This window comes from Eptesicus fuscus, chromosome 11, assembly GCF_027574615.1.
Source record: "Eptesicus fuscus isolate TK198812 chromosome 11, DD_ASM_mEF_20220401, whole genome shotgun sequence".
NCBI classification, from domain to species: domain Eukaryota; kingdom Metazoa; phylum Chordata; class Mammalia; order Chiroptera; family Vespertilionidae; genus Eptesicus; species Eptesicus fuscus.
The window spans coordinates 73,096,807-73,124,239 of NC_072483.1; the positions used below are offsets into that span (position 1 = coordinate 73,096,807).

General features: G+C 48.6%; 1 protein-coding gene across 2 annotated transcripts in view; it reads left to right on the top strand.

The window, feature by feature from the left end:
* Positions 1–27,433, top strand: part of TNS1 (tensin 1) — a 219,091-nt gene that overhangs the window by 45,368 nt on the left and 146,290 nt on the right. For both annotated transcript variants that reach the window (XM_028151044.2, XM_054723191.1), the window contains exon 3: positions 8,712–8,749. In XM_028151044.2, the coding sequence (XP_028006845.2) occupies positions 8,712–8,749 (38 nt within the window). The remainder of the gene's footprint in view (positions 1–8,711; positions 8,750–27,433) is intronic.

Below are 27,433 nucleotides of genomic sequence, written 5' to 3' on the forward strand. Positions count from 1 at the left end.
TTTTATTTACCAAGCCCAACCCAAAGGCTTTGTTGGTTTCTCTTCCAGTCTTCATTTCATGTCTTGGGCTATAACATGGTAACTCTCTGGATTAGCAGCCAGGGGCGATGGGTAGGTGGGGTGTATAGAACGCCAAACCTCTGAATTTATAGTCTTCCCAAAGCTTGTGCTGCTGAGGGTAATGTGGCTGCAGGCTAGGGGCAGTGAGAGCACTTTGCTAGAACTTGAGAGGCTGGGGCATTCGTCCCGTCCCCTCTGGCCACCTTGCCCTGTAACCTCCATGGTTCTTCCACTTCTCACCCTCCTGCACTTCACTGTTTAATGCAATATGGCTGAGGGGGTGAGGTGCGAGACCAGGCAGGGAAAAGAGTCAGGGAACCTGGAGTCTCATCCTGGCTCTGAGGACACAAGGACCAAGGAGGCAGATGAAGAACTAAGGTGGTGAGACATGTGGGCGTAAGTGTGACAGATATATAGGCGATGAGGTCACCGTGAGACCTCAGCCAGTCTTCTACCTCACTGAGCCTGTTTCCTCCCATGTATCATGGGGTTAATAATAAACCCTGTCCTTGCCCTGAAGGGGGTTATGGGGGGGGGGGAACACCGAGGCTCTGTGTGTGGCTGTAAATGAGTACTAGTGTGAGTGGGGCAGAGGTGGACGAGACAATGGCCCAGGGCCTTTGTCAGTGCCCGGGCTCCATTTCTGGCCTTGTCCCTCACACAGCTGTTGTGACTTCAGAAGTCACTTCCCTGCGCAGGCCTCAGTTTCCTCATCTACAGACAAGGGGCTGGACCAGACAGTGGGAGGGCCTGCAAAACTCCCTGCTGGCGTCTGCATAGGCTGGATAAGTCTCCCAGTGCAGGCGCTGATTCACTGGCAGGCACAGTGATGAAATGAGTGCCTGCCCTCTAGGCTGGATGCTGTGTCAGGTACTGGTGCCAAGACCCAGCCCCTGACCTGGGAAGACAGACATGCCACCAGACGGTCTCAGAACATGGTGGCAAAGCTGACACTTTTGTATGCAAGAACGGCTATCTCTGACTTAGCAGAGATTTTCCTGTCAGGCTTTAGCAGGGAGGGCATATGTAGGCTGGGTCTTGAGGGATGTGTAGGAGTTCCTTACTTCAAATAGTGGGTTTCCTACAGGTTCTGGGGACAGTGCATTAGGGGGTCTAGGGCCTTGCTCAAGGGCACTAGCCTCCCACTAGGCTGAAACTCAATGGAAGAGACCAGAATACCAGCTCAAGGGCCCAAGGGCTGCCATCTGGACCTGGACTGAGGCCCAGACGTAGACTACTTCCTTTCTCAGTGCCTCTAGTCAGCCTGGAAGGTGGGGGCAGCTTCCTGAGAGTGGGATGTACCTGGGGAGGAGAATCCAGCCCTTAATGGGACAAGTCTACCCAGAAGCCCTCACTGGTTGGATTTGGAGAAACCTTGGTTCAGGAGCTCTTTCTCCTGTGTTACTTCACTGGTGGTTCCAGATTGCCCCCTGTGTCTGAGGACCTCCTTGGAGTCATCAGAGGCAGCCTTGCTGTGTGATTGTGGTGAGACACTTAACCTCTCTGGGACTGGCTTTTCCATTTCTCTGAAAGAGGGGCTGGACTAGATCAGAGGTTCCAAATGGGTTTGAAAGGAGTTGTGTTCTTTGGAGCTACTTTAGAGGCCTGAGAAGGAAAGGATAAAGGGGAAATCCAAGGAAAAGCTTAAGGGGCTGAGGCCTTGAAACACCTGCACACTTCAACCAAAGCAGCTCTGGTTTTAGGAGTTAAATATATTCAAAGGTAGGATGGTGTGGTGGTCTTGCACTTGGCTCAGACGTCCTGGATTTAAATCCCAGCTTTGCCCCTTACCAGGAAGAACTTAGGCAGATTGCTTCACCTCTCTGAGCCTTGGTTACCTACCTCACCTTTAAAATGAGACACACAGCAGAACGCCTTCCTCGGGTAACTGCAGGGATTAAATGAGATAACAGACAAAGTGCTCGGAACAGGGCCTGGCATATAACAAGTATTAAATAAATATGAACGGATCATTGAGATTCCTCATTGAGTTCATCTGAAAGAGAGTTAGGCTGCAAAAATCAAAGTTTGAAAACCCCTGGATGGGACGATCTACAGGTTTCTTCTTGCTCCAACTTCAGAACCACACCATGCCCACTCCTCTGAGACACCTTGTAATAGTCAGGGTTCTCCAGAGAAACAGAACTCACAGGATGTGTGGGTGGGTGGATGGATGGATGGATAGATATTTATTATACAGAACTGGCTCATGCAATTGTGGAGGCTTGGCAAGTCCAACATCTGCAGGGTAGGCCGTTAGGCTAGGGACCCAGGGAAGAGTTGCTATTCGAGCCCCAAACCAGTCTGCTAACAGAATTTCCTCTTGCTTGGAGAGATCAGCCATTTGTTGTATATAGGCCTTCAACTGATTGGATGAGGCCCACCTACATTCTGGAAGGTAATGGCTTTACTCAATGTCTGCTGATTTAAATGTTAATCTTACCCCCACACCCCAAAAAATACCCCTTCACAGAAACATCTAAGATAATGCTGAACAAATATCAGGTACGATGGCCTAGCCAAATTGACACATGATATAAACTATTACACACCTCCAGGACAGCATGAAGATGAGTAGGGCAGGGCAGGGCTGTGAGGCCCTTGGGCAGGTGGGCAGCTGGGGAAGGAGCTGAGGTGGGCCGGGAGTGTGGGCCTTTAGCTCTGGGCTCAGGTGCACACCGAGGCTCTGTGCTCATTTTCTGACCCGAGGCCAGGAGGAAAAGGCCATTTAGATCCCAACAATGTCAGCTTCCTGTGTTCCCGAGAGGCAGGAAGCCACTCCAGGACAGAGTATACGAAGTCTAGTGAGGCAGAAGCTGGCCAAGGGCTGGGGTTGTGGGTGGAGTTCTGTGCCCATCAGGTAACTCTCCCCACAATGGGGTTTCCCGTGCCCTCTCAGGCCACCTGCTGTGCGCTGCATGGGGGCAAGTGTTGACACCCATGGGTGGTGATGGGTCTCCCAGGGCTCCGTGGAGCTTTGGCTTGACAGGGTCGCTCCCTAGGGGACTTCATCTTGCAGGGCCACTGTCTTGAGAGGCCACCACCTTCCTTTGGAACTGGGGGAGGCCACCGTCCACTCAGGTGGGGTTGATCCTGAGATGTGTTAAGGGATGCCAGGAGGGGGAGGTTGGGCTCTCACAGCTGGAAGAGTGCGTGGAGACCATCTGTTCCAGGGGCTGGAACGCAAGGGCCTTCAGGGGTAGTGCTGGCAAATGAGTGTGAGACAGCAGGGCGTGGTGGGGACCCATGCTGCTCTGTCAAAGGCATTCCAACTAAGAAAAAAGTCTTTGTGTTTTAAACATTGAGCCAGCTGATGAAGACAAGGATGCAGGTGAAGGTGCCAGTTGACTGCCTTATTTTCTGAGCTGGAGTCCGAGGCCCAGAGACAAAGAGTGACTTGCTTCAGGTCACACAGCTATGTGTAGCAGTCAGGCCTGGAACCCAGGTCTCCTGACTCAGAGACGGGGGCTCTTCTGTGTAATAACAATGCCGGCAACGAACATGATGAAAATGCTGCTCTAATAGCATCTTATAGAAAGCAGGCTCTGGGCCAACCACACATATTAACTCATTTAATTCTCACAACAACCCTGTGAGGTAGATGCTATTAGGACCCCCATTGTCTAGATGTGGAAATGAAGGCGTGACCTACCTCTGAGCTGAGAGCCAGTATATACGCAGCCAGTAGGTAAGTGGGTAGATGGAGAGCAGGACCAGTGATGGATGGATGAAGGATTAGTGAACTCCCTTAGTCTCCTCACCCCCTTACCAGGCTTGAGCATAAGCAGTGTTTGTACTGAAGCACTGACCATGGTCCTTACTTGCCCTCTCCCAGCAGGGGCTGGAGCTGAATGAACAGGGGGGCTCTTCCACCCTCCTTGATATCTATCCCATTATCCTACAATGTCAGCCCTGGTCTCAGGGGATTAGCCTGGAGAGAATCCTTCCAGTTTGAAATTTATTGTATGTTTACTGAATCTCACCTGTACGTCAGACCCTGAGCTAGGGGGAGGGGCAGGATTCCAAGCTGTAGAGTTGAACAGGATCTCCCTTCCTTAGAGCAGCAGTTGGATGTGAGAGAGAACAAATCATAAAGGATTACTTAGTCCTCTGAGGTGTCAAGAGCTTTCCAAGGGGTGTGAGCTGTGGGATATGGGAGCACAGAGTGGGGAGGGACCATCTTTGAATGCCTGACTACCCAGAGAGGGACCTTTTGAACTGGGTTTTGAGGGATGTTTATGAGTCTGCTTTTTGCAGACTTAAAGTTCTTCTGGGGAACTTGGTATGGCAGGAACAGATCTCTCTGGGACAGCAGCCAGAGATGGAGGCAAGACCAGGCCACACAAGTCCAGGTAAATATGCTGAGGAGCTGGACAGAGGCTTCTAAGCTGGTGACATGATCAGTTTGCACTTGAGAATGGTCTGTAATTCTGTGGATCGAAGAGAGGCAGGCTGGAGGAAAGATAATTGGTCTGAACTGGTACAGTGGTGGGCTGGGGAGGAAGGTTGAGATTCAATAGTCTCTTTGGAGTTACTTTCTGGGCCATGATGACAAATTTCTCGGCAGGGTGAGGACAGGGAAGAAGAAGTTACAGAAAGGGGCATGCGGGTACCCAGGGAGCAAGGAAGGACTCAGGAGATGGCCTCTGTTCTCAGTTCCCAGCATCACCTTTTGTCTGCTTGCTTTCTGAGGGAACCTGTGCTCTCGTTTCTGCATTAGTTATCTGTAGCTGTGTAACAAATGACCCCAAAGCTTAGCAGTTTAAAATGAATACAAAATTATGACCTCACAAGTTTCTTGGAGTCAGGGATTCATGAGTGACCTACCTGGGTGGTTTGGACCCTGGGTGTCGCATAAAGTTGCAGTCAAGACGTCAGCTGGGGTGCAGACACCTGAGGCCTGAATGGGGCTGGGGAATTCACTTCTATGGGATGCTGTCATATGCCGAATTCACTTCTACGGGATGCTGTCATATGTTTTATGCCGGTTGGCCCTGGCTGGTGGCAGGAGACCTCTGCTGTCCACCACATGGCCCTCTCCACGTGGCTGCTTGAGTGTCCTCATGATATAACTGGCTTCCTCCAGAGTGAGTGATCCAGGAGACCAAGGCTGGAGCCACAGGGACAACCTCTGATGACAACCTCAGAAGTCACACATCATCATTTCTCCACTATCCGAATGGGTACACAAACCAGCCCTATTCGTCATGGGAGGGGACTACAGATGCGTGTGCATACCAGGAGGCGAGAAACACTGGGGCCACCCTGGAGGCTGGCTGCCATAGTTTCCCTTTCTGTAACACATGTGCATGTGCCATTGATCTGGGAAGTGAGAAGCCAGCAGGTTGGCAGGACCAAGTTTCCAACTGCAGCAGGAGGATGCACATTGGAGCAGGAAATGCTGCCCGCCCTGGGAGAAGCCCTGAGGAAGGTGACTAAGACGTAAAGGCATCATCCCTAGAGGGGCCTGGGGGACTGAGGGCAGCAGCTCCTCCTCCTTCTCCTCCTCATCCTCCCTCCCTCCCCCCCTCCTCCTCCTCATATATATTTTTATTTATTTCAGAGAGGGAGAGAGAATCATTGACCGGCTGCCTCCTGCATGCCCCACACTGGGGATTGAGCCTGCAACCCGGGCATGTGCGTTGACTGGGAATTGAACCGGGACCTTCCGGTTCATAGGTCAATGCTCAATCACTGAGCCACGCCAGCCAGGTCTGAAGGTGTAAAAATCTGTCCTCCAGGGCTTGGCCACACCTGCCACTTGAGTTCAGTTTACTGAGCTTCTGTCTTCTGGGCAGGGGCCAGGGGGAGGTCTTTCCTCACTCCCCACTTTCCAGGACAAGTTCTGCATTCCAGCACACAGGGAGCACTCAGCCCATTGTACTGCAATTGCCCAATGATTTCTCCATCTGCACTCCATTCAAGGGCACTTGTTGAGTGTCTGCCCACTGTGTGACAGGCAGGGCTGCCCTGTATGGTCACATAGGCCATTCAATGCCAAAGGCATCTACCCAAGAGAGCTCTTGGAATCAGCCCATGCTTTGCTCACCAAGCCATGAACCCAGGTACAAGGCTGGGTCCCAATGAAGAATAAGCACCTTCTTGCTGTTCTCACAAGGACACTGTACTCAGCTGTGTATCCATACAGCTGGTCAACCCAGAGGGTGGGACTTTTTGTCATTTGCACAAAGATGCTGTTTAGTGCTGTGAGCCTAGAGCAGACACTGTTGTAGGTACTGGGATACGGTGTGAGTGAGATAGGCATGCCTCTGCCCTCACGAGTCTAGTGTGGGGAGATACACTATACATACGTGAACGGAAATTACCCAAATGACTTCAGATTGTGAGCTGTGCCAAGAAACAAATGATTAGGGTGCTGCTGATAAAGAATAATGGGGAAGCCTACTGTAATTTGGGTAGGGGCTTCCAGAAATAGAAGAAGGATTTGGCTTGGTGAACAATGGAGAGCTGGACTGAGGGAGAGCATTCCAGGCAGCTAGAACAGCAAGTACGAAGGCCCTGAGGTAGGCGAGAGCTTAGTGCACTGGAACTGTCAGAAGGACGCTGGAGGGAGATGGAGGCCTGGCTCCACCTGTGCTCCTTGTGGCTAAACTGGGGTTGAGAGGCCCAGAGTGGACACTTAGGGATGCCTCTGTGGTTGACTATAAGATGTTCGGGGGAAGGGTTGTGGCTCAGAAAAAAAGTGCGCTGTGTGTGGTGGCAGGCATGATTCAGTGGGGGTGCACATGAACTCAGGGCAGCTCTTCAGTCAGGTCCAACTAGGCCAACATCTAAGCCTCTACTGAGTGCCAGGCTGTGTGTAGTGTGCGTGTGCATTAGAGAGAGATCTTTCCCTTGAAGGAGCCCATATCCTAGGAAGAAAGGTGGTGGCGGGAGGTGTGTCCTCTGTGATAATATCTATGAGAAGGTGGGGGACAGTGAGTGAGACCTCCAGAGGAGGGCCCAGACTTATTCTGGAAGGCCTGGGGTTTGATTAGAGGGGGATGGGGAAGGTTCCTCTGGCTGGAGGCAGTGGTGGGTGGGGGACCAGCCTGGCTGGGAGAGTCCAAGCTCAGGCCACAAGGCCTGAGGCTCTCAATTCCACATTCCAGGGCCAGAAAAGAAGGCGTAGAGGGTGGGGCTGCTGCTGTCAGAATGGAAACACCTTCTGGAGGGGAGCTGCCACCTGGAGCAGTGGGGGTGGGGGAGAGAGAGAGAAACTGAAAAGCTGGCCAGATGGGCATGACTTGACTTGGGTGGCCAGGGCGGCTATGTCCTGACGTGGCCGGGGTGGAGAAGTCTCTGAGCTGGGCTGGCTGGTGGGGTCAGGAAAGCCTTGCTCAGCACTAGCTGAGTCATATGCCTGAGCTGGGGCCAGGACGAGGCTCTGAGAGAACATGGTCCCAGGGGGGCCCAGGGCCAAGATCACATCCCAGTCTCCATCCACTGTGCCTCCCAGCTCTTCCCCACCCCCACACTCACAGACAAACCAGAAGCCTTAGTTTGGGGAGCCCTAGAACCTCTGTGGGTAGCTCTGGGCCTTCATCTGTGCCTTAGTCTCTCCTTCTGCGTACTGCTGAAAATCAGGTTGGGGAGGCTTGGACAGCTGGCTGTAGCCAGGGCTGTCCAAGATTTGGAGTTAGGGCAGCTCTCCTGCCTTCCCCTCTCCAGTGTCCCCAACCCACCTGCCTCAGCAGGTACTGGGCAGCCAATAAGACCAAGTCAGTACAGAAGCTCAGCTCAGGACTCCGCACCTCATCTGTGGGACCTGGTGGGAGGGGACCACGAAGCCCCTGCGTGGAGGGCCCTGGGGGTGGGGTGGGCAGGGCTGGGACATTCCAGGCTGAGGGAACCCCTTAGGAAATTTGATTCCAGCTTCTGGTAGTAGGAGGGAGGAGCAAATCCTGTGTGTGTGTGTTTCAAGTCATGCTGTGTGAGCATCTGTCCACATGTCTGTCCGACTGCTGCACTCTGAGGGTCTGCTATGAAATTGTGTGTGTGTTGGTCACCCTCCCTCCTCCCCCCCCCCAGTCAGAGGTTTCTCATTGGGTACTGCGTGTGCATGTGTGAGGCTATAATATGTATGTGTATGGCTATGTGTGCCTGTATGGCTGAGTGCATGGGTGTAGTATGGGTGTATGTGGTTATGAGTGAGTGTGTATGGTTGTGAATGTGTATGTATATGTGCATGGGCCCTCTTCTGCACCATGAATTGGGTCTATGTGACTCTCTGGGGGTGAGTGAGTGTGAGGGTGGTTCCGGGTGCCGGCTGCCTGCTGGGTGTGTGTAAGGGGAGAAGGCCCCTCTTATTCCTGCCTGAGAACTGGCCACCTCTGGCCCTAGCCAGGATCCAGCAGGGGACTAGGTCCCCTCCCCTCCCCCTGCTCCTCCTATCTTCCCACGCCCGCTGGAGGGGCCCTGGCCCTGGGGTAGACTCTGCCCAGCCCTCGGGTCCGCAGTCCCGGCGTTCCCGCCCCGCAGGCCCCGGGAGCTGCGGCCGCCGCCCCCCCCGCCGCCCCCTCCTCCCTGCGCCCCTCCTTCCCTCCTTCCCTTCCGAGCGCGATTGCAGGCGGGGTGGGAGGAGATTTCGCCGGAGTTTCCATTTCATACCTCGCGGCTAAACTTTCTTTCTGTGTCTCGCCCTCTTGCAGTCTGCAGCTTCTCCTGTCATCGGAAATGCCAGGCTAAGGTAAGGGGCCGCGGGCCCCCGCGGGGGCTCAGCGACTGACGGGCTCGGGTCCCTGGACTGGAGACGGGGCTCCGGTGGGGCGGGCGGTGCTGGGGGCGTCCCTTCCTCCTCTCTTTGTTTATGCAAAGCTTGGGGCAGGAGCGGGTTCAGGTCAAGGTGAAGGCGACGGCCTGGGGGAGGGGGCAGGGGGGCGAGTTGGATCTGGGTGGGGGGCGCGGCCCCATGCTCTCGCTACTGGAGGTTGCTGGTGGGGACTGAGCTCCGAGAGAGGGGCCTTTGGAGGTATTTCTCCTAGTTCGCTGGGAGGGTGGGGGCGTCGAGGGGGAGGGGATGCATTTCAATTCTGCTTTGGCGCAGAGCCCTGGTCGGTCTGATTCGGCAGCTTAGAAAAACTCGGGAGGGGGTCGCAATCACCAGACCTGGCGTGCGAAAGGGATAGGTAGGGGAAGTGAGGACGAGGTGGGAATGGGTTGGAGGTCAAGGTCGCAATGTTCCTGGAACCTCCTGAAGCACCATCCTACTCTCTTTGGTCCTCAGTTTCCCCATCAGTGTTTTCTGGCTGATCTTGGTGGGAGAGGAAAACTGAGACAAGAAGACCAGAGGAGTTGGTGGGTCCCGGGTGGCCGGGCTGGCGGGACCCCTGCTGCAACCTCTCAGGTCAGGACAGAGGAGTGATGGAGCAGCTGGTGGTGGCTTCTTGGAGTAATTTCCTTCCCAAATAATCCATCCCAATCCATCCGCTCTCGGGAGGTGGAGATGTTTGGCCTTAACCTTTCAGATGCAGTCAATCTTTGCACTCTCTCTAGTATTGCTTTTCTCTCCCTTCTTATTAGCTGGGTGACTTTGGGCAAGTCATGTAACCTCTCTGAGCCTGTTTCATCCTCAAAGATACAGGAATAAGAAAAGGTTATTATGAGGATGAGACGGGATAATGTGTGTGAAGTGCCCAGCACAGTGCCTGACACATGGTAGGCGCTCAGAAACATAGCAGTGGATTATTATCAATTGGTAGCTCTGAGGGCCAAGTGTTACCATGGAGAAGGGTGCTGATGGAGCAGGCAGTCTGCGAGGGAACCCACTTCCTCCTGTGGGACCTTGCTCAAGCAAAGCACACAGCCTTGCTGGGGCATCTCCCCGCCTGTACACTCCAGGTTGGAGTGTTCTCCTAGCAGAGGTGCAGAGGGTCTGGCTCACAGGGGGCACATCTGTACAGTTTCTGCCCCTCCCTTGTCTTCCGCCTTTCTGACTCCCTCAGCTTTTGCTTCCTATGGTGGGGATTGAGTTACTGCTTCTCTCTCCATACCCCTTCTTGTTCTCTTCATCCAGAGCCGAGATTTTCCACTCTTCATCGCAGAACCTTCCGACTTCTCCCCAGTGGACCTCCTCCCTACCGCCCTTCCTGCACTTGTTTCTCTTTATTATTATTATTTGTTATTTTTTACTAAGAGAGGAAGGGGAAGGGATAGAGAGATGGAAATATCGATTAGAGAGAGACATTGATTGGCTACCTCCCTCACACCCCCATTGGGGATAGAGCCTACAACCCAGGCATGTGCTCTGACCGGGGATCGAACCAGAGATGGCCTAGTTCCGTGGTCGGCAAACTGCGGCTCGAGAGCCACCTGCGGCTCTTTGGCCCCTTGAGTGTGGCTCTTCCACAAAATACTATGGCCTGGGCGAGTCTATTTTGAAGAAGTGACGTTAGAAGAAGTTTAAGTTTAAAAAATTTGGCTCTCAAAAGAAATTTCAATCATTGTACTGTTGATATTTGGCTCTGTTGACTAACGAGTTTGCCGACCACCGTCCTAGTTCATGGGTCGATGCTCAACCACTGAGCCACACCAGCTGGGCAACACTTGTTTCTCTAACTAACATCTTGTACAGTGCCTTGACCTTAGAAAGCACTTCAATGCATTATCTGATTTCATTCTTTTAATTCCATCAGAGCATATAACAGGCCAAAAGATCCATAGGAAACCGAGGCACCCAAAGGTTGAATGACTTTCCCAAGGCATCACAGTGTCATTCCTCAGTCATATCTGTCCCGGGGCCTTGTGCTTTCTTCTAATTACCCCTTCTTGCCTACCAGCAGACATTTCTTTTTGATCCTCACCTGCCCCTCCCCCTTAGCCTCCCATCTCTTGCAGCAGTGGCTACAGTTAGAGAGGATAAGGGGATGAATATACTGCCAGTGAAGGGTCTGAATAGTGCCAATGGGGGGCCCAGAGACCCGGAGAGGTGTGACAGAGTTAGTCTCTTGTTGCACAGTCACCTCCTGTTGGAGACAGAGGGGTGCTAAAGGTGACTTCTGGGTGGGGGCGTGGCCTGCCTAGCAATTCTGGCACATGCTGGGGGCTCAGGATACACTAGGCTCAGCAACACTGCTTTGTCCAGCCAAGGCCAACCAGAGGAGCGAGGTGGACTGGCAGGGCAGTGGCTGGACAGACAGATGGGGTTTGTTATAGGATTTTCCTCTACAGCAAAGGGAACCCACTAGTGCTGTGAGCCCCACCCAGCTGGCAAGTCTCCCCATAAACCACAGCTCTTACTACTGGCCTGCCTTTCCTCTTGCTGAGAAGGGTGATGTGAGCCTCAGAGCACACAGCAGAGCTCTGTCCTCTGGGTTTTATAACCATTTGGAGGTCCTCTCATCCATTCCTCTACCTGAGACAGGACTCAGTAAGCAAATGTTTATGGAGCTCTTTTTGTGTGCCAGACACTGTTGTAGGTGAACAAGACAGATAAGGCCTTTGCCCTCGTGGGACTGACATTCTAATAGGGGAGACAGGCAGTAAATAGGCAAACAAATCCCATAAGGAATGAGTTAGAGCAGTGGGTTAGAGAGGGCTTAGGCTTAGGTGGCCCAGGAAAACTCAGAGGAAGTATTGCACAAGATGGGACCCAACTGATGTTACATGATGATCTGAGAGATGAAAAGAGCAAGTGCAAAGGCCCTGAGGTGAGATGGGCTTGTCAGGCTTGAAAGAAGGTGTGTGCTGGAGGTTAGTGAGCCCTGGAGGGGTTTTGAGTGTGAGTGACATGATCTGAAAATCTCCACTTTAAGGAGGTCACTCTGGCCTTGAGCAGTCCCTGGGAGATGGGCCAAGAGGCCACTGATGTTGCCCAGGTGAGAGAAGCTGGTGGCTTAGTGCATGGTGCTCATAGGAAAGACTGTGAGAAGAGACAGGTCTGGGATGCATTCTGGGGTAGAGCCCAGAGCCTGGCTGATGGATGGGATGTTGGGTGTGAGAAAGAGAATGGGCTCAAGGATCTCTCTCAGGTTTTTGGCCAGAATAACTGGGTGCACGTGGTTCCATTTACTGTACTAAGATAGATGAAGTGTGTGAGAAATTTCTAGGAAGGAGGCGCCAGGATTTCTGCTTTGCTTGGTCTCTTATTTCACAGTTCTTCTCCAACACACTGGGGATTTGTTGCTGAGGCTGGTCCTCTCTTGTCCTCTCAAGTTCAGCCCACTCTGGCCACCGCTCCAGTAAATGGCTTGTTCTGGATGCCTCCCTATGCCACCTTGTAGACCAGGGGTGTGGAGCCTTTTGGATATTTATAACATCATCCTTGGACCAAGGGCCATTTGGATATTTATAACATCATTCTTGGGCCATACAAAATTATCAACTTAAAAATTAGCCTGCTATATTTGGTCAAACATTTAATTAACTGACCCCTAATGCCTTGGCAGGGCCAGACCAAATGATTTTTGGGGGCCTTATATAGCCCGCGGGCCGGACGTTCCCCACCCGTTGTAGACTATTCCTACAGCATGAACCCATGGCTTGGAGAGGGGCTGAATTAATTATATATAGCAATACAATGTAACAAAGTATCCTCAAAGTAGTAACTTAAAGCAGCAACTAATGTTTATTATCTCATACAGTTTCGGTGGGGCAGAAATTGGAAGCAGCATAGCTGGAGGTTTTGGCTTGGAGTCTCAGGCAGTAGCAGTCAAGATGCCAGCTGGCTTGTAGTCATTTGAAGGCCTGACTGGGGCTGGAGAATCCACCTTCAAGGTGATTTATTCACGTGGCTAGTGAGTTGGGGTTGGCTCTTGGCAGGGGGTCTCAGCTACTTGCCACACAGACCTCTCCACAGGGCTGCTTGAGTGTCTTCACAGCATGGCGGCTGGCTTCTTTGGAGTGGCGATTCAAGAAAGAGCGAGGTGGAAGCCAGATATCTTATTTCCTAGCCTTGGAAGAAAAACACTGTAATTTCTACAGTATCTGATTGGTTATACAGGCCGTGCCCATTGAGGGGCTTATATAAGGACACAAATACCTGGAGGCAAGAGTCAATGGTGCCATCTTAGAAGCTGTCAGCCACGGATGTCTGGAGAGAGGGCTAGGCTGACCTGGCTCCTGGGAGGCCATGGGAGTGGGGTGGGGATCAGACATACCTGGAGTTTGAACTCTACCCTTGCTGCCTTCCAGCTATGTGAGCTAGATGGTAGAGGATTAAATGCACATCTGCACATAGTAGGCACCTTTCTCCTTTTTTGGAACCACAGGTGAAGACTGGGAAGGAGCCTGGATAGTCTGTGCCCACTTTCTCGTCCCCTTGGACCTGCTTGAGAGAAAATGTTCAGTGGTGGTAGAGGAGGGCCTCAGTGCTCAGCTCAGAGTGGGTGTTAAATACGTGTTTATTGCACCAATAAGGGTAGAAAGATATGTTGCATCCTCAGTTTCTAGAATAGTGCCTGGTCCATAGTAGGGGTTCTAATGAAGGAGTAAAAGAGGGTAGAATAAAGGAATGTTGAGAAATGAGAGGTTTTACTTAGGGAGAGGGTGGGGAGGGGGGACAGATGAGAGCAGGAAAGAGAAGGAACAGCAAAACCACTTTTTAATTCCCTTCCACAAAGCCCTCCCATCTCCTCACACAGAAATGCTCCAAACAGTAATTCTAGTCATTTACCTTTTCTAGTTGGGGTATAACTCACATACTGTCAAGTACACGAATTGATCAGTTGGCACATATACATGAACCAGATCAGGATCTAGAACATTCCCAGCATCCCAGAAGTAGCCCATACGCTCCCCTCCAAGTCAATATCCCTCCAAAGGTAATTGTTATTCTTACTTGTAACATCCGAGATTAGTTTTGCCTCTTTTTAAATTTCATATAAATTGAATCATACAGTATGTTTACTCTTGTGTCTGGCTTATTTCAGTCAACATTATGTCTGGGAGGCTCATCTATGTTCTTGTGGTTCATTCTTTTTTATTGCTCTGTTATATTCCCTGTGTTGAATCAACCACAATGTATGTATCCATGCTACTGTTGATTGCCGTTTGGGTTATTTCCAGTTTGGGGCTGTCATGAACAAACCTGTTCTGAATATTGAATCACCTGTGTCTACAACAGAACTTCGTAACACACACATTTTCACCCCCCTTCTCAGTTCTGTGAGGTGGGCAGGGCTCGTGGTAACCCCATTTATCAGATCCCAATTGAGGTCCAGGGAGGGTAACCACCTTGACTAAGGACATCTGTGCACAATGGCCTTCTACATGATTCTGGCACTGCCCTGGGGTAAATGGATGGAGCAGGTGAGAAAGGAAGAGAACATGAGAGGCAGTGAGAGAAACAGAGGTGTATAGAGAGAAGGGGCTGGGTCAGGCACTTGAAATGCACCACAGTTCGTGGTAGTCCCCCTCCTCACCGCTCCTCTGAAATCTCTTGAAAGAAGCAAGTTGTAAGCCTCCCTTAGTCCCCACCCTTATGTCCCAGAGGGTTCTTATTTGTCCCCAATTGTTTCTCTTCTGTTGGGGATTTAAAATGAATGGCCCAGGATTTGTCTTCTACTCTATGTTAGCGTGTGCAGTGTTGTATGTACATAGCAGATTTTCTTCTGTTTGGCTTTTCTCCTCACTGCTCTGCTACATGATTCTGCAATCTCCAGGTACTATGCATTAATTTGTTATTTTTAAGGAGACTTAATTTGAGTTGTTTTAGAATCATGAAAAAGTTGCAAAGATAACAGAGAGTACCTGCCTAGCCCACACTATTTCCTCTAATCCCAAGATACATTTTTGAGAAACAAAACTCCTGATTTGTCCCTTGTTTTGAAATCGCTGACAACTCTTTCCAGCAAAATGCTCATTGTCCATTCCAGGTCAGATAAGAGTTCAGTGAAAGGACCAGGCAGCGGCTGGGCAGGTAGATGACCCATCCCTTTGGTTCTCTCCTACCCCCGTCCCAGGGCCGGCACCTCCCTATCCCAAGTACCAGGTAGGGGGAAGGAGGAGGCTGTAGCAATGACTTGGTCTCCTCCCCTGTACTATAGGGGTTTAAATCCCATTCTTTAAGCTTGAAAGAAGAGGAAATCCCATAATTAACCCTCACCTTTCAGTCACATAACACATCACCTTTCCTGCTCTCTCATAAACACACCTGCAGCCTTCTTTCAGTTGTGTTTTCCTACTACCTGGAATAGCTGGGTTGGGGGAGGTTCCTGGCCCCAGGTCCCGTCGAATGCTCTGAGCTCAGCTTTAAGCTCTTTGGCCTTGGAGACAGAATGTTGAGTTTAAATCCTGACTACATCAGTAACTGACTGTGTGACCTTGGGCAAGTTGCTTCACCTCTCTGAGCCCCAGTTTCCTCATTTGTATGTAACACAGGGCAGAACCCATTTTGTAGAACCTACCGGTATTTTGTAGTGCTCTTGTGAGCACTGTGAATAATAACCCAACTAAAATGTCAAGCTCAAAAGTAAGTGGTCAAAAAGTGAGAAACATTTATTATTTTGTATTCCTCCTGCCTTCTCCTAACTCATTGAAGGTGGGGAGAATCTGCGAAACCAACAAAGCTTGCTGAGGGCACTGGTGTCAAGAACTGGATACTTTGGCGGGGGTGTGTGTGTGTCAGTGCGGGGGCGGGGGAGGGGGGAGAGGAGACATGTGTAATACTTTAAACAATAAAGAAAAAAAGAACTGGATACTTGCATATGTTTTGCTCCTCTTCTCTCTCCCCTTCATCAAGGAAGAGTGAGGAAAACTATGCAGGCGAATATAATGTGTCTTTTGCTTGTTTGCTTGCCTCAGGTACCTGACATCTGTGGCTTCATCTGGTCCATATATTAGAATCACCTTAGTGTACTTTAAATACTATATTGATGTCTGGGTCCTACTCCCCAGAGATTCTGATTTAATTGGTTTGGGGCATGACCTGTGCATTGGGATTTTTAAAAGTGACAACCACTGGTAGAAGTGTCAAATGGTAGAAGCTTTCTGGAAAACAGTTTGACCATTCTGTAAGGTTAAGCATACACTTGCCATGTGACCCAGCAATTCCACTCCAATGTGTTTACCCAAGAGAAATGGAAATGTGGCCACAAAAAGACTTGTACATAAATAGTCAGCAGCTTTATTCACAATAGCCCCAAACTGGAGAAACCCAAATATTCCATAACAGGTGGATAGACATGCAAATTGTGATATAATGGTCCCAGCTCTCCTCCAAAATCTTTTGAAAGAAGCAAGTTCTAAGCTTCTCTTAGTCCCCACCCTTATGTCACAGAGGGTTCTTTTCTGTCCCCAATTGTTTCTCTCCTGTTGGGGATTTAAAAGAAATGGCTCAGGATTTGTATTCCACGTTATTTAATTGTTGAGTGGAATACTAGTCGACAATTCAAAGGAATGAACTATTGTTACAACATTGTGGATGAATCTCAAAAGCTCTGTGCTGAGCGAAAGAAGCCATATACACAAGAGGATGGACTGGATGATTCCATTCTTATGACAGTCTCCATAAGGCAAAATGACCATGACAAAAAGGAGATTAGGAATTTCCTGGAACTGGGGTGGTGGGAAGATTGAAGGGAAAAGGATGGAAGGGAACTGTTTTTGGATGATAGAAATGTTCTTTGTTTTGATTGTGGTGGTGGTTATTCAGATTTATACCTTTGTCAAGCTCATTGGACTATAGACTTAAAAGGCATGCATTTATTATATGCAAACTGTATCTTCAAGGTAGGTCTCCTTTGCAGCCACATTTGAGAATTGCTGGGCTACCGCTTCTGGCGACCCATGTCTGTCCTTGCTGTCTTGGTCAGCACCGAGCACAGTGCCAAGTGCGTAGTAACGCTTTCCGGGGTCAAGGGCCTTTCTTACTGTTTTTTTTTTTTTTTTTGTAGCAACTTTATTGAGGTATAATTCACATACCATACAATTCACCCATTTAAAGTTTACAATTCAATGTTTTTTAAAATATATTCAGTGTTATGTGACCATCATCAGTCAATATTAGAACATTTTCATCACCTGGAAAAGAAACCCTGTCCACTATAGCTATCACTCCTCAATCCCTCTATCCCTTCCCCCACCCCGTCCCAGCCCTGAGCAAACAGTCATCTACTTTCTGTCTCTGCATATTTCTCTATGCTGGAGACCTCATATAAATGAACTAATAGAATGTACGATCTTCATGACTGGCTTCTTTCACTTAGCATAATGTTTTCAAGGCATATCCTTTTTTATGGCCGAATAATATTCCACAATACAAGTATACCACCAGTTGATGGACTTTGGGTTGTTTCCATCTTTTGGTTAATAGGAATAATGCTGTCATGGATATTCATGTACAAGTTTTTGTGTGGACATACATTTTCATTTCTCTTGGGTATATGTCTATGAGTGGAATTGCTGGGTCACATGGTAATTCTGTGTTTAACTTTTTGAGGAAATGCCAAACTGTTTTCCGAAGTAGCTTGTATTAGTTTTCTAGGTGTGCTGTAATAAAGTACCCTAATCTGCATGACTTAAAATAACATATTTATTCTCACAATTCTGGAGGCTAGAAACCCATAATCCTGGTGTGGGCAGGGCCATGCTCCTCTGAAAACTGTAGGGGAATCCTTCCTCGTCTCTTCCTAGCTTCTGGTGGTGTGCTGGCAATCCTTGGTGTTTCTCAGGTTATAGGTATATCACTCCAATCCTCTGTCTTCAAATGGTATTTTCCCTGTGTGTCCTCACTCATCTTCTCTGTGTGTCTGTCTGTTTCTGAGTCCAAATTTTTATAAGGACACCACGCATATTGGATTAAGGCCCACCATAATGACCTCATTTTAATTTACCTCTTGATTAACTTGAAGACCCTACTTCCAAATAGGTCACGTTCTGAGGTGTACTGGGGATTAGAACTTCAACCTACCTTTTTTGGGAGGGACACAATTCAGCCCATAACATAGCTGTACCATTTTACATCCTCACTCATTGTGGTTTTTGATTTGATTTCCCTGATGAATAATGATCTTGAGCCTCTTTTCACGTGCTTATTGATTATTTGAATATGTTTTATGGAGAAATATCTATTCAGACTCTTTGCCCATTTTTAAAATTAGATTATCTTTTTTATTGAGTTGTGTGAGTTCTTTAAATGTTGAGGATACAAGTCTCTTATCAGATATATGATTTGAGATACATGTTTTTCCATTTTATGGGTTGCTTTTTCATTTTGTAGCACAAGTTTTAAATTTTGATAGTGAAATTTATCCATTTTTTCTTTTATGACTTTTGCTATTGGTGCCATATTTAAGAATCCATTGCCAAATTCAAGGTCATGAAGATTTATCTCTATGTTTTCTTCTAAGAATTTTATAGTTTTGGTTCTTACAATTAGGTCTTTCATCCAATTTGAGTTAATTTTTATATATGGTATGAGGTAAAGACCTAACTGCATTCTTTTGCATGTGCTTATCCAATTGTCCTAGAATAATTTGTTGAAAAGCCTATTCTTTACCCCACAGTATGATGTTGGCAACCTTGTCAAAAATAAATTAACGTAGATGTGAGAGTTTATTTCTGGACTCTTCATTCTATTCCATTGATCTATGTGTCTATCCTTACATCAGCACCACACTATTTTAACTACTGTTGCTTTGTAGTAAGTTTTGAAATTGGGAAATGTGAACCTTCCAATGTTGTTTTTCTTCTTCAAGATTTTTTGGTTTTTCTGCATCACCTTTTAATATCCGCCTATCAATTTCTACAAAGTAGCCAGCTGAGAATCTAATGGGGATTAATTGATTTGAGGATCAATTTGGGGAGTGTTGCCATTTTAACACTATCAAGTCTTCTGATCTATGAGCATGGAATGTCTTTCCATTTGTTTTGTAGCTTTTAGAGTATTGTAAGTTTTGGACTTTTTTGGCTAAATTTATTCCTAATATTTTATTCTTTCTGATGCTATTTTATTATTTTTTATTTTTTTTACAGTTTACTTGAATATAATTTATTGCACATAAATAACACTTCAATAAAAGTGATAAGGTCCAGATTCAAGGACCTAGTTATTACAGAGTACATTAGTTATTGGTTAATTAGTTATTACATAACTATGCTAATGTTGTTCTTTTTCTTTTTTTCCCCATTTTTTAATTAAGGTATTATATGTGTACATATCTTACCATTGCCCCTCCCCACCCCACTCCCATTCATGCCCTCACCCCCCAGTGTTTTGCGTCCATTGGTTATGCTTATATGCATGCATACAAGTCCTTTGGTTGATCTCTTATCTCCCCCACCTCTCCCTAACCTTCCCACTGTAATTTGACAGTCTGTTTGATGCTTTACTGCCTCTGTATCTATCTTTTTGTTCATTTCTGATGCTATTTTAAATGAAACTGTTTTTTGTAATTTCATTTTCAGGTTGTTTATTTCCAGAGTATAGAAATACAATTGATTTTGGTATTTGGTGATTTATCCTATGACTTTGATAAACTCATTTATTAGATTCCTTAGATTTTTCTATATACAAGATCATGTCATCTGTGAAGAGAGACAGTTTTACTTCTTCCTTTCCAACCTGGATGCCATTTGTTTGTTTGTTTGTTTATTTATTTATGACCTAATTGTCTTGGCTAGTACCCCCATTACATTGTTGACTAGAAGTGGCAAGAGCAGAAATCCTTATCTTATTCTTGATATTTATTTATTGACATACATTGATTTTCAGCTGTTAAAACAACCTTGCCTTCCTGGGATAAATTCCATTTGGTTATGGTATTACTTCTTATTATTATACTAGAGGCCTGGTGCACGGATTCATGCACTGGTGGGGTCCCTCGGCCTGGCCTGCGGGGATTGGGCCGAAACCAGCTCTCTGACATCCCCCAAGGGGTCCTGGATTGCGAGAGGGTGCAGGCCAGGCCGAGGGACCCCACCAGTGCACGAATCTGTGCACCAGGCCTCTAGTATGCATATAAGATCTTTGGTTAATCTCTTCCTGCTCTCCCCATTCTCCCCTTCCCTCTGAGATTCATCAGTCTGTTCCATGTTTCCATGCCTGTGGTTTCTGCTCCTGTGTTGAGCGTCTGCCCCCTGGTGGTCAGTGTGCATCATAGCTACCAGTTGGCTGGTCAGCTGGTCGCTTAGGCTTTTATATATATATAGATGTTGCTGGGTTCTGTTTCTTGTACATTTATTTTGTTGAGGGTCTTTGCATCTCTTTTCATTAGGTGCATTGGTTTTTGGTTTTCTTTTTCTTGTAATATCTTAATTTGGTTTTGGTATCAAGGTAATACTGGCTTCATAGAATGAGCTGGGAAGTGTCTGCTCCTCTTCCACTTTTTGGAAGAATTTGTGAAGAATTGCTATTGATTCTTGAAATATTTTGTAGAATTCACAGGTGAAGCCATCTGGGCCTGGACTTTCCTTTGTGGGTAGTTATTTGATTCTAATTCAATCTCTGTATTTGTTATAGGTCTATTCAGATTTTCTGTTTCTTCTTGAGTCAGTTTTGGTAGTTTGTATCTTTTAGGAATTTGTCTATTTCACCTTAGTTCTCTAGTTTTTTGACATACAATTGTTCATAGCATTCTTTCAAAATTCTCTTGATTTCTGTAAAGTCGGTAGTAATGTCCCCTCTTTCATTTCTGAGTCTAGTAATTTGAGTTTTCTCTCTTTTTTTCTTGGTCAATCTAGCTAAAGTTTTGTCAACTTTCTTCACCTTTTCAAAGAACCTACTTTCTCTCTTACTCTTACAGGGTTTTTCATTGTACATGCTTTGTTTACAGCCACTGTTTATTGAGTGTCCTCTGCATGGTGGCTACTTGAGCCTCATCTCATTGAATCCTTGAAAAAACACACATAAAACAGATGTAACTGGCCACACTGTCAAATGAGAAACCAGAGGTGAAACACTTGGCACCAGCCATGCAGCCAGTGACCTGGGGTTCCAGTTCAGGTCTGAGTGTCTGGCTCCAAGCCTATGGCTTCTCACTACAGCAGGAGACCTCCCCTGTTCCACTTTATGCTTCACTTTCTGCTGCTGTGGCTTGTTTTCTGATTTATAAGGGTAAGAGCTGTGGGTCACCATTCCTTCTCATCACCTGTCAGTGGGTTTCAGCCTGACCGGGTGGGCCCGTTAAGCATATCCCTGCTGCTCTCAGCTTTGGTTCAGTGGATCTGGGCTTTGGCCCACTCAACTGCATTATTATCTAGCACCCCAATGATTCTGATGCTCGGGTCCCCTGACAACACCTGAGTAACCTGTGTTTGTCCTTGGAAACTCCTCGCCTCCACTGGGTACTGGCCCCCAGGAAGTTGCTGGTTCCTATGGCCTCTGTTTGCCTGGCTTCTGCTTCCCTAGTGCTTCCCCTGGGGTAGGGGGGCAAGGATGAAGTAGGCCTTGGGTGGGAAGCCATTTCCTCTCTGCTTTATAAACATTTGCAAGAAGTTGTAACAACCACTCCCCCACCTCAGTCTGCCTAAAGTTCTCTCTGAGGTAATAGAGTGTAGGACCTTCAGGGGTTAATTAGTAGGCTTGGAGTGTATCATAGGCAGTACACACACACCCTGCCCCCCATGGAGGTGAGGGAGCAAGGGGTGGGGGGAGAAAGTGACACTGAGCTGTGACAGGCTTCTCATTTTCCTGGAATGTGGCTCCCAAAAGGTCTTGTATTTTTCAGCATTTCTGACTCTGGGGCTGTGTAAACATCACGTGGGGGGTTTGCTGCATCTGAAAGACCAAAGGAGTTAGGAAGGGGGAGGGTGAGAACCTCCATCAGGGAGAGAAGGGCAAATGGGAGATGGAGAATTCGAGCCAGAGAGGGAGAAAGGAGAGGGAAATCCGGGGGTCCTGTGAAAACAGGACGCGTGGTGAGCTGTGCGGGAGGGAACAAAGGCCAGCAGGCTCCCACTAACAGTGTGAGGATCTGGGGAGGCCGGGAGCCTGTGGAACAAGAAGGCTGAGGGGCCGGCTTGGATCTGGAGCCCTGTCAGTGGCGTGGGTGGGGAAGGAGTGGCTCCTGGACCCCTAGCCTGTGCCAGCTTCCCTGGCTGCTTTTAGCTTGTAGCTGGGGGCCTGCAGCGCCTGCTGGAGCCTGGCTAAGCAGGGAGAGTGAGGGAGAGGTGGGCTTTCCTCTTGTGGGGCCTGGTGAGCCTGGCAGCGAGGCTTGCAGCCCCCTGTCTCTTGGGCACCAGCCTTTGCCTGAGAGAAGCTGCTGGTCCTGAGGGAGGCCCTGAGATGCCACCCGAAAACCTAGCATCGCTCCTGCCTGGCTCTCCCTGGCAGCTGAAACTCAGTCTTACCCTGAGCCTCCAAGCCATTGACTTGGAATCATTTCCAGAGCCTGGATGTCCTGAGCGGGGGCCTTGGGCACAGCTGGATCTTGACTCTGCCATTTACCTGCTGTGTTATATCAGCCAAGTCCCTCACCCTCCAAATATGGTCTTCTCATTGGTATAAAAATGGCGACATTGATGTCAACCAATCTTGCAGGATTTTTAGAGAAAACCCTGGCATGTGATAGGCTTTTTCTCAATAGATGAGAACTCTTACTCTATTATCTGAGACCCAAGGATAACTAACAGCCGAGTGTCCCAGAAATCCACCAGCCAGCAGGCCTGGCCAGCCCCACAAGAATGACCGTGGCCCACCCTCCCTTCCCCTCTCCCCTCATTGATTCTTCCACCTGCCGTCACCTGCTGGCCCCTTTGGTCACCTGCTGGCCCCTTCATTCTCCTCTCTGCCCAGGATCTATGAGGGCCCATGCCCCCACTCTGAGGGTTCTGGCTCCTGGCTGATGAATGATTTGGACAATTGTCTCCCCGCTCTGATGGGGGTGTGGGGCATGACACATTAGAAGCAGAGGTGTGTGTGTGTTCTGGGCCACAGCGAAGCACAGAGCAAGTCACAGATTAACCCCCTGGCCTGTTTCCGCCTGCTGGGCCAGGGCACCCAAGCGAGGGTGTCCAGAGGTGCCTGGGTTCAAACCGGGTTCTGTTCAAGGAAGCAGGGGAGGAAGGTCACTCGTGGGTCATACGTGATTGGAGGAGCAGCTGAAAAGCTCCAGTGCCCCCTCCTGCACTCGGAAAATCACTCGGGCTTGAATTCCATCGTTAATGCCCGGTTTACAAAGATCCTCTATCCTGGCACAGACAGGATCCGTTTAATCTAATTCTTACAACAACAATAAAAGGTAGGCATTAATATAATCCCTCAGGGCAGGGGAGGAAATGGGCTGAGATGGTTGAGCAACGTGCTCACCCAGGAAGGTGATGGAAGCAGGACCCAGGATAGTGGACCCCAACTCTGGGAGAGCCTCGAGGGGAGAGTGTGGCCTGGAGGTGGCGTGGCAAGGAACCCGACCCACTGCTCACGCTCTGTGTAGAGAGGCAAGTCGTTTTGTCTTTGTGACTTGGCCTCCTAATCTGTAAGAGTCATAGAAACAGCCCCTTCACCCTGTAACATTATTTCGAGAATTAAACGAGTGAATGCATATAAAGTGCTTAGATCAATAAATAAATATTTAGCAACTGTTATTATCGTCGGGTTGGGTGGCGGAAGTTCTGCATTACTAAGCCTGCCTGAACCTCTGGGGAAAACAATTAGAATAGTCCCCACTGTCCTGGGCTGACTTGTGAGGTGGTAAGCTCTCAGCAGCCGTCCTGTGCTGTGGGAAGGAGGTTGGACTGGGGCAGTCAAGGTCTTCTTTGTTCTAAGATTTTGGAGCACTTGAGGCAGAACTGGATTTGTTTCCTGCCTCCCCTGCTTACAGCTGAGGGATCTCCGACTGTTTTCTGAAGTGCCCTGATTCTCAGTTTCCTCATCTATACACCTGGGTCGTACAGACCTCCCTGCAGGGTTGTGGTGAGAATTAAACTGTCTAGATTTGAAGAGTGTTTCCAGTTCCTGGCGCACGGTAGCCAGTGGTTTGTGACAACTGTGGTTGTGGTGGTGGCATCGTGGCTCTTATCATTAGACGCTGAGTCTGCCTGTGTCCAGGTGATGCTTCCAGAGCTGGAATCCCGGTGTGTTCCACCTGTGTCACCTGTTCCCTGGGCCATGTCTGTTTGCTGGGCTCCCCGAGCAGTCTGCAGTCTTCCTCCGCTGCTTTTTCCATCTGAGCAGCCCTAGTCTGATTCCCTGGTGCATCTGCGGACTTTCCCCAGCTGAATCTCTTCCCTTCCAAGGACTTAATTCTTTTCTTTCTTTTTTAAAAATATATTTTTATTGATTTCAGAGAAGAAGGGAGAGGGAGCGAGAGATAGAAACATCAATGACGAAAGATAATCATTGATTGGCCGCCTCCTGCATGCCCCCTACTGAGGATCGAGCCCGCAACTCGGGCTTGTGCCCTTGACCAGAATTGAACCTGGGACCCTTCAGTCCGCAGGCCGACACTCTATCCACTGAGCCAAACCAGCTAGGGCCAAGGACTTAATTCTTTACCTGTCCTCTGGCTCTCATTCCGACCCTTATTCTGTGTCTTCTTTAGGACTGACTTAAATATTTTTATTTATTTATTTTGAAATGATGTTAGACTTACAGGAAGTATGCAAAAATGGCACAAAGAGTTCCCATGTACCCTTTGCTCAATTTCCCCTAATGTTGACCTCTTACAGAACCATTGCACAATTACCGAAACCAGGAAATAAATATTAATCGGATGCTATTAACTAATCTACAGACCTTAGTAGAATTTGGCCAGTGTTTCCATTACCACCCCTTTTCGGACCAGGATCCAATTCCGGACCCCACATTGCTTTAGTCCCATGTCTCGTTAGCCTGCTGCAGGCTGAGACAGTTCCTTAGTTTTGCTTTGTTCCTGTGGCTTTGGCTCTTCTGAAGAGCACCGGTCAGCTCTTTTGTAGAATGCCCCTGAGTTTGCGTTTATTTGATTTTCTGTTTCCTTCATTCCTTCGACATTTATTAGTTGGAATTCTGCTGTATAGAATTATCCCTTATTCCCCGTTGGTTTATTTATTCAATTCTTTTTTTAAAAATAGGTTTTTATTGATTTTAGAGAGAGAGGAAGGGAGAGGGATAGAGAGTTAGAAACACCCATGAGAGAGAAACATCATTGATCATCTGCCTCCTGCACACCCCCTATTGGAGATTTTGAGCCCACAACCTGAGCATGTGCCCTGACTAGGAATCTTGGTTCATGGGTTGATGATCAACCATTGAGCACAATGGCTGGGCTATTCAATTCTTTATTTATGTCAGTATGGAGCTTGGATATGCACTTGATTTTATAGTGTAACCATTATTTTTCTTGGATCAGATTGACCTAGTTATTGCTATTGGAATTTCTTTAAGTTCTTGACCTCTTTTATTTACTCCCTACTAGGGGTTTCCAGAGAAACAGAACCATATGGGACAGGCAAGTTTGAAATCTATAGGTTAGGGTGGCAGGCTGGACGCTCAGGTAGGAGTTGATGTTGCAGACTTGAGGCAAAATTTCAAATCCAGGAGTGTTTTTTTTTTTTGCTTTTTAACTGACCAACAGTATTGAGAGTAATCTTTTTAATTTAAGGTCAGCTGATTGTACATATTACCCACATCTCAAAATATTTTTAGGACCCTTGCTGGTTTGGTTCAGTGGATAGAGCATTGGCCTGCGGACTGAAGGGTCCCTGGTTCAACTCCAGTCGGGGGCACATTCCTGGGTTGTGGGCTCGGTCTAATGTGCAGGAGGCAGCCAATCAGTGATTCCCTCTCATTACTGATGTTTCTATCTCTCTCTTCCTCTCCCTTCCTCTCTGAAATCAATAAAAATATATTTAAAAAAAGAAAAATACCTTTATGCATTACCTAGATTAGTGTTTGATTAAATACTGGGTACTAAAGTCTAGCCAACTTGACACAGAAAACTAACCATCACACCCACCCATTCCATGGGAAGCATGCAAATCATTTACCTTTTCACATGTCAACATGGGTGGGCGGGTGGAGAAAACAGGGGTCCCATCAGGCTGCATAGGGATTAAAGTACGCCATTCTGGTCCAGGCCTTCTTAGTTTCCAGACTTGACCTTTGATTCCTGCCCTCTGTGAGAGTTTGGGCAAGTCCCTCCTTTCACCTGTAAGGTGGGAGAATCATTACTGTCCTGGGCGGGTGGGGGGAATCCGAAGAAGGATTTTAAATGTCTGCCTTGGAAGCCTGAGTGGGGACACCCCCTCCACAGGGCTCGGCTTCAGGTACCTCCCAGGACTTGCAGCCAACCTCTGGGGACACACCTGGGGCACCCCTCTGCTCCAGGAGAGGCGAAGGTGCTGTAGGTGGCAGTTCCTCTGATCTGATCAGTTTGGAAGAGGGTAATCAGAGAGACCAAAGTGGGTTAACCACAGAGCCCAGGCAGGAATTGTGGCTGTGGGCGCGCGTGTGCCTGTGTGTGTGTGAAATATGCTGAGGTCACATGGGGAATAATTGGAGATGCAGGGAGACCTCTGGGACTGATTTTATTCTTTTAATTCCACAAAACAGGCCAAAAGATCTCATTGTTTTACTCACCATCATTATTCTGCATCCCAGCTAGCCACCACCACAGCCCTGCAAGGGGGTCCCAGCTGCCGAGCAGGGCTCCTGAAGTTCTTTGGGCTGCTGGAGGGTGGGGCTGGGGGTGGGGAAGAGAGGCCTGGCTTTCCCAGAATTGGAGAAGGAGATGTGGGAACTAGGGAGTAGGGGGAAACCCTGATATATCCCAAAGACCTCCCCTGCTGAGAGGGCCTTGGCCTTCCCCCACCTTCCTGTGTGCCAACTGTCCTCCTTTCCATAAGGGGAAACTGAGGCCCAGGTAGTTCCTGCTTCAGTAGAGGAGTAGGTGCCAGATACAACCACGGAGGGCAACCAGATCATTTTCTTAGTCTTCATGGAGGACAGTTGAGGAGGAGACAGATAGGAGCCACAGCTGGGGGGTGGGTTAAGTCTGAGGGGGTGCCCCCTGATGGTGGAGAGACAGGGAGGGGCCCGGGGACTGAGGAGCAGCTGGGAGCCCTGGACTGGGATCTGGAGGAAAGTGGTGTGTGTGGCAAGGGGAGGGCCCAGCCTTCCTGCACTGGTGGTGTGTGTCTCTAGGGGGCAGGATGATGCGCTGAGCTGCAAGGACATGGAGAGTCCTATCCTGCCTGGCACTGACCTGGGGAAAAACAGTGCAGACCAACTGTTCCCCCTAAGACATCTGTTCTCCCGCCACCCCTGAGTCCACCTCTGTGAGCCCAGCCTCGGGGCGGTGGGATGACGGTGCCTAGCTCCAGGAGATGGGACTGGTGGCAGTAGCATCCTTGGGCAGTGAGCTCGTCCAGCCCAGCCTCAGTTTCCTCATCTGTAAGATGGAGATGATGAAAACAATCTCTAGCTTGCTGGGTTGCTGTGAAGAGCTTTGGAAATGGTACATTTTGAAGGGTGAATGCCCTGTTCCTGGCTGGGATGTGAGTGTGTGTGGGGGTCTCC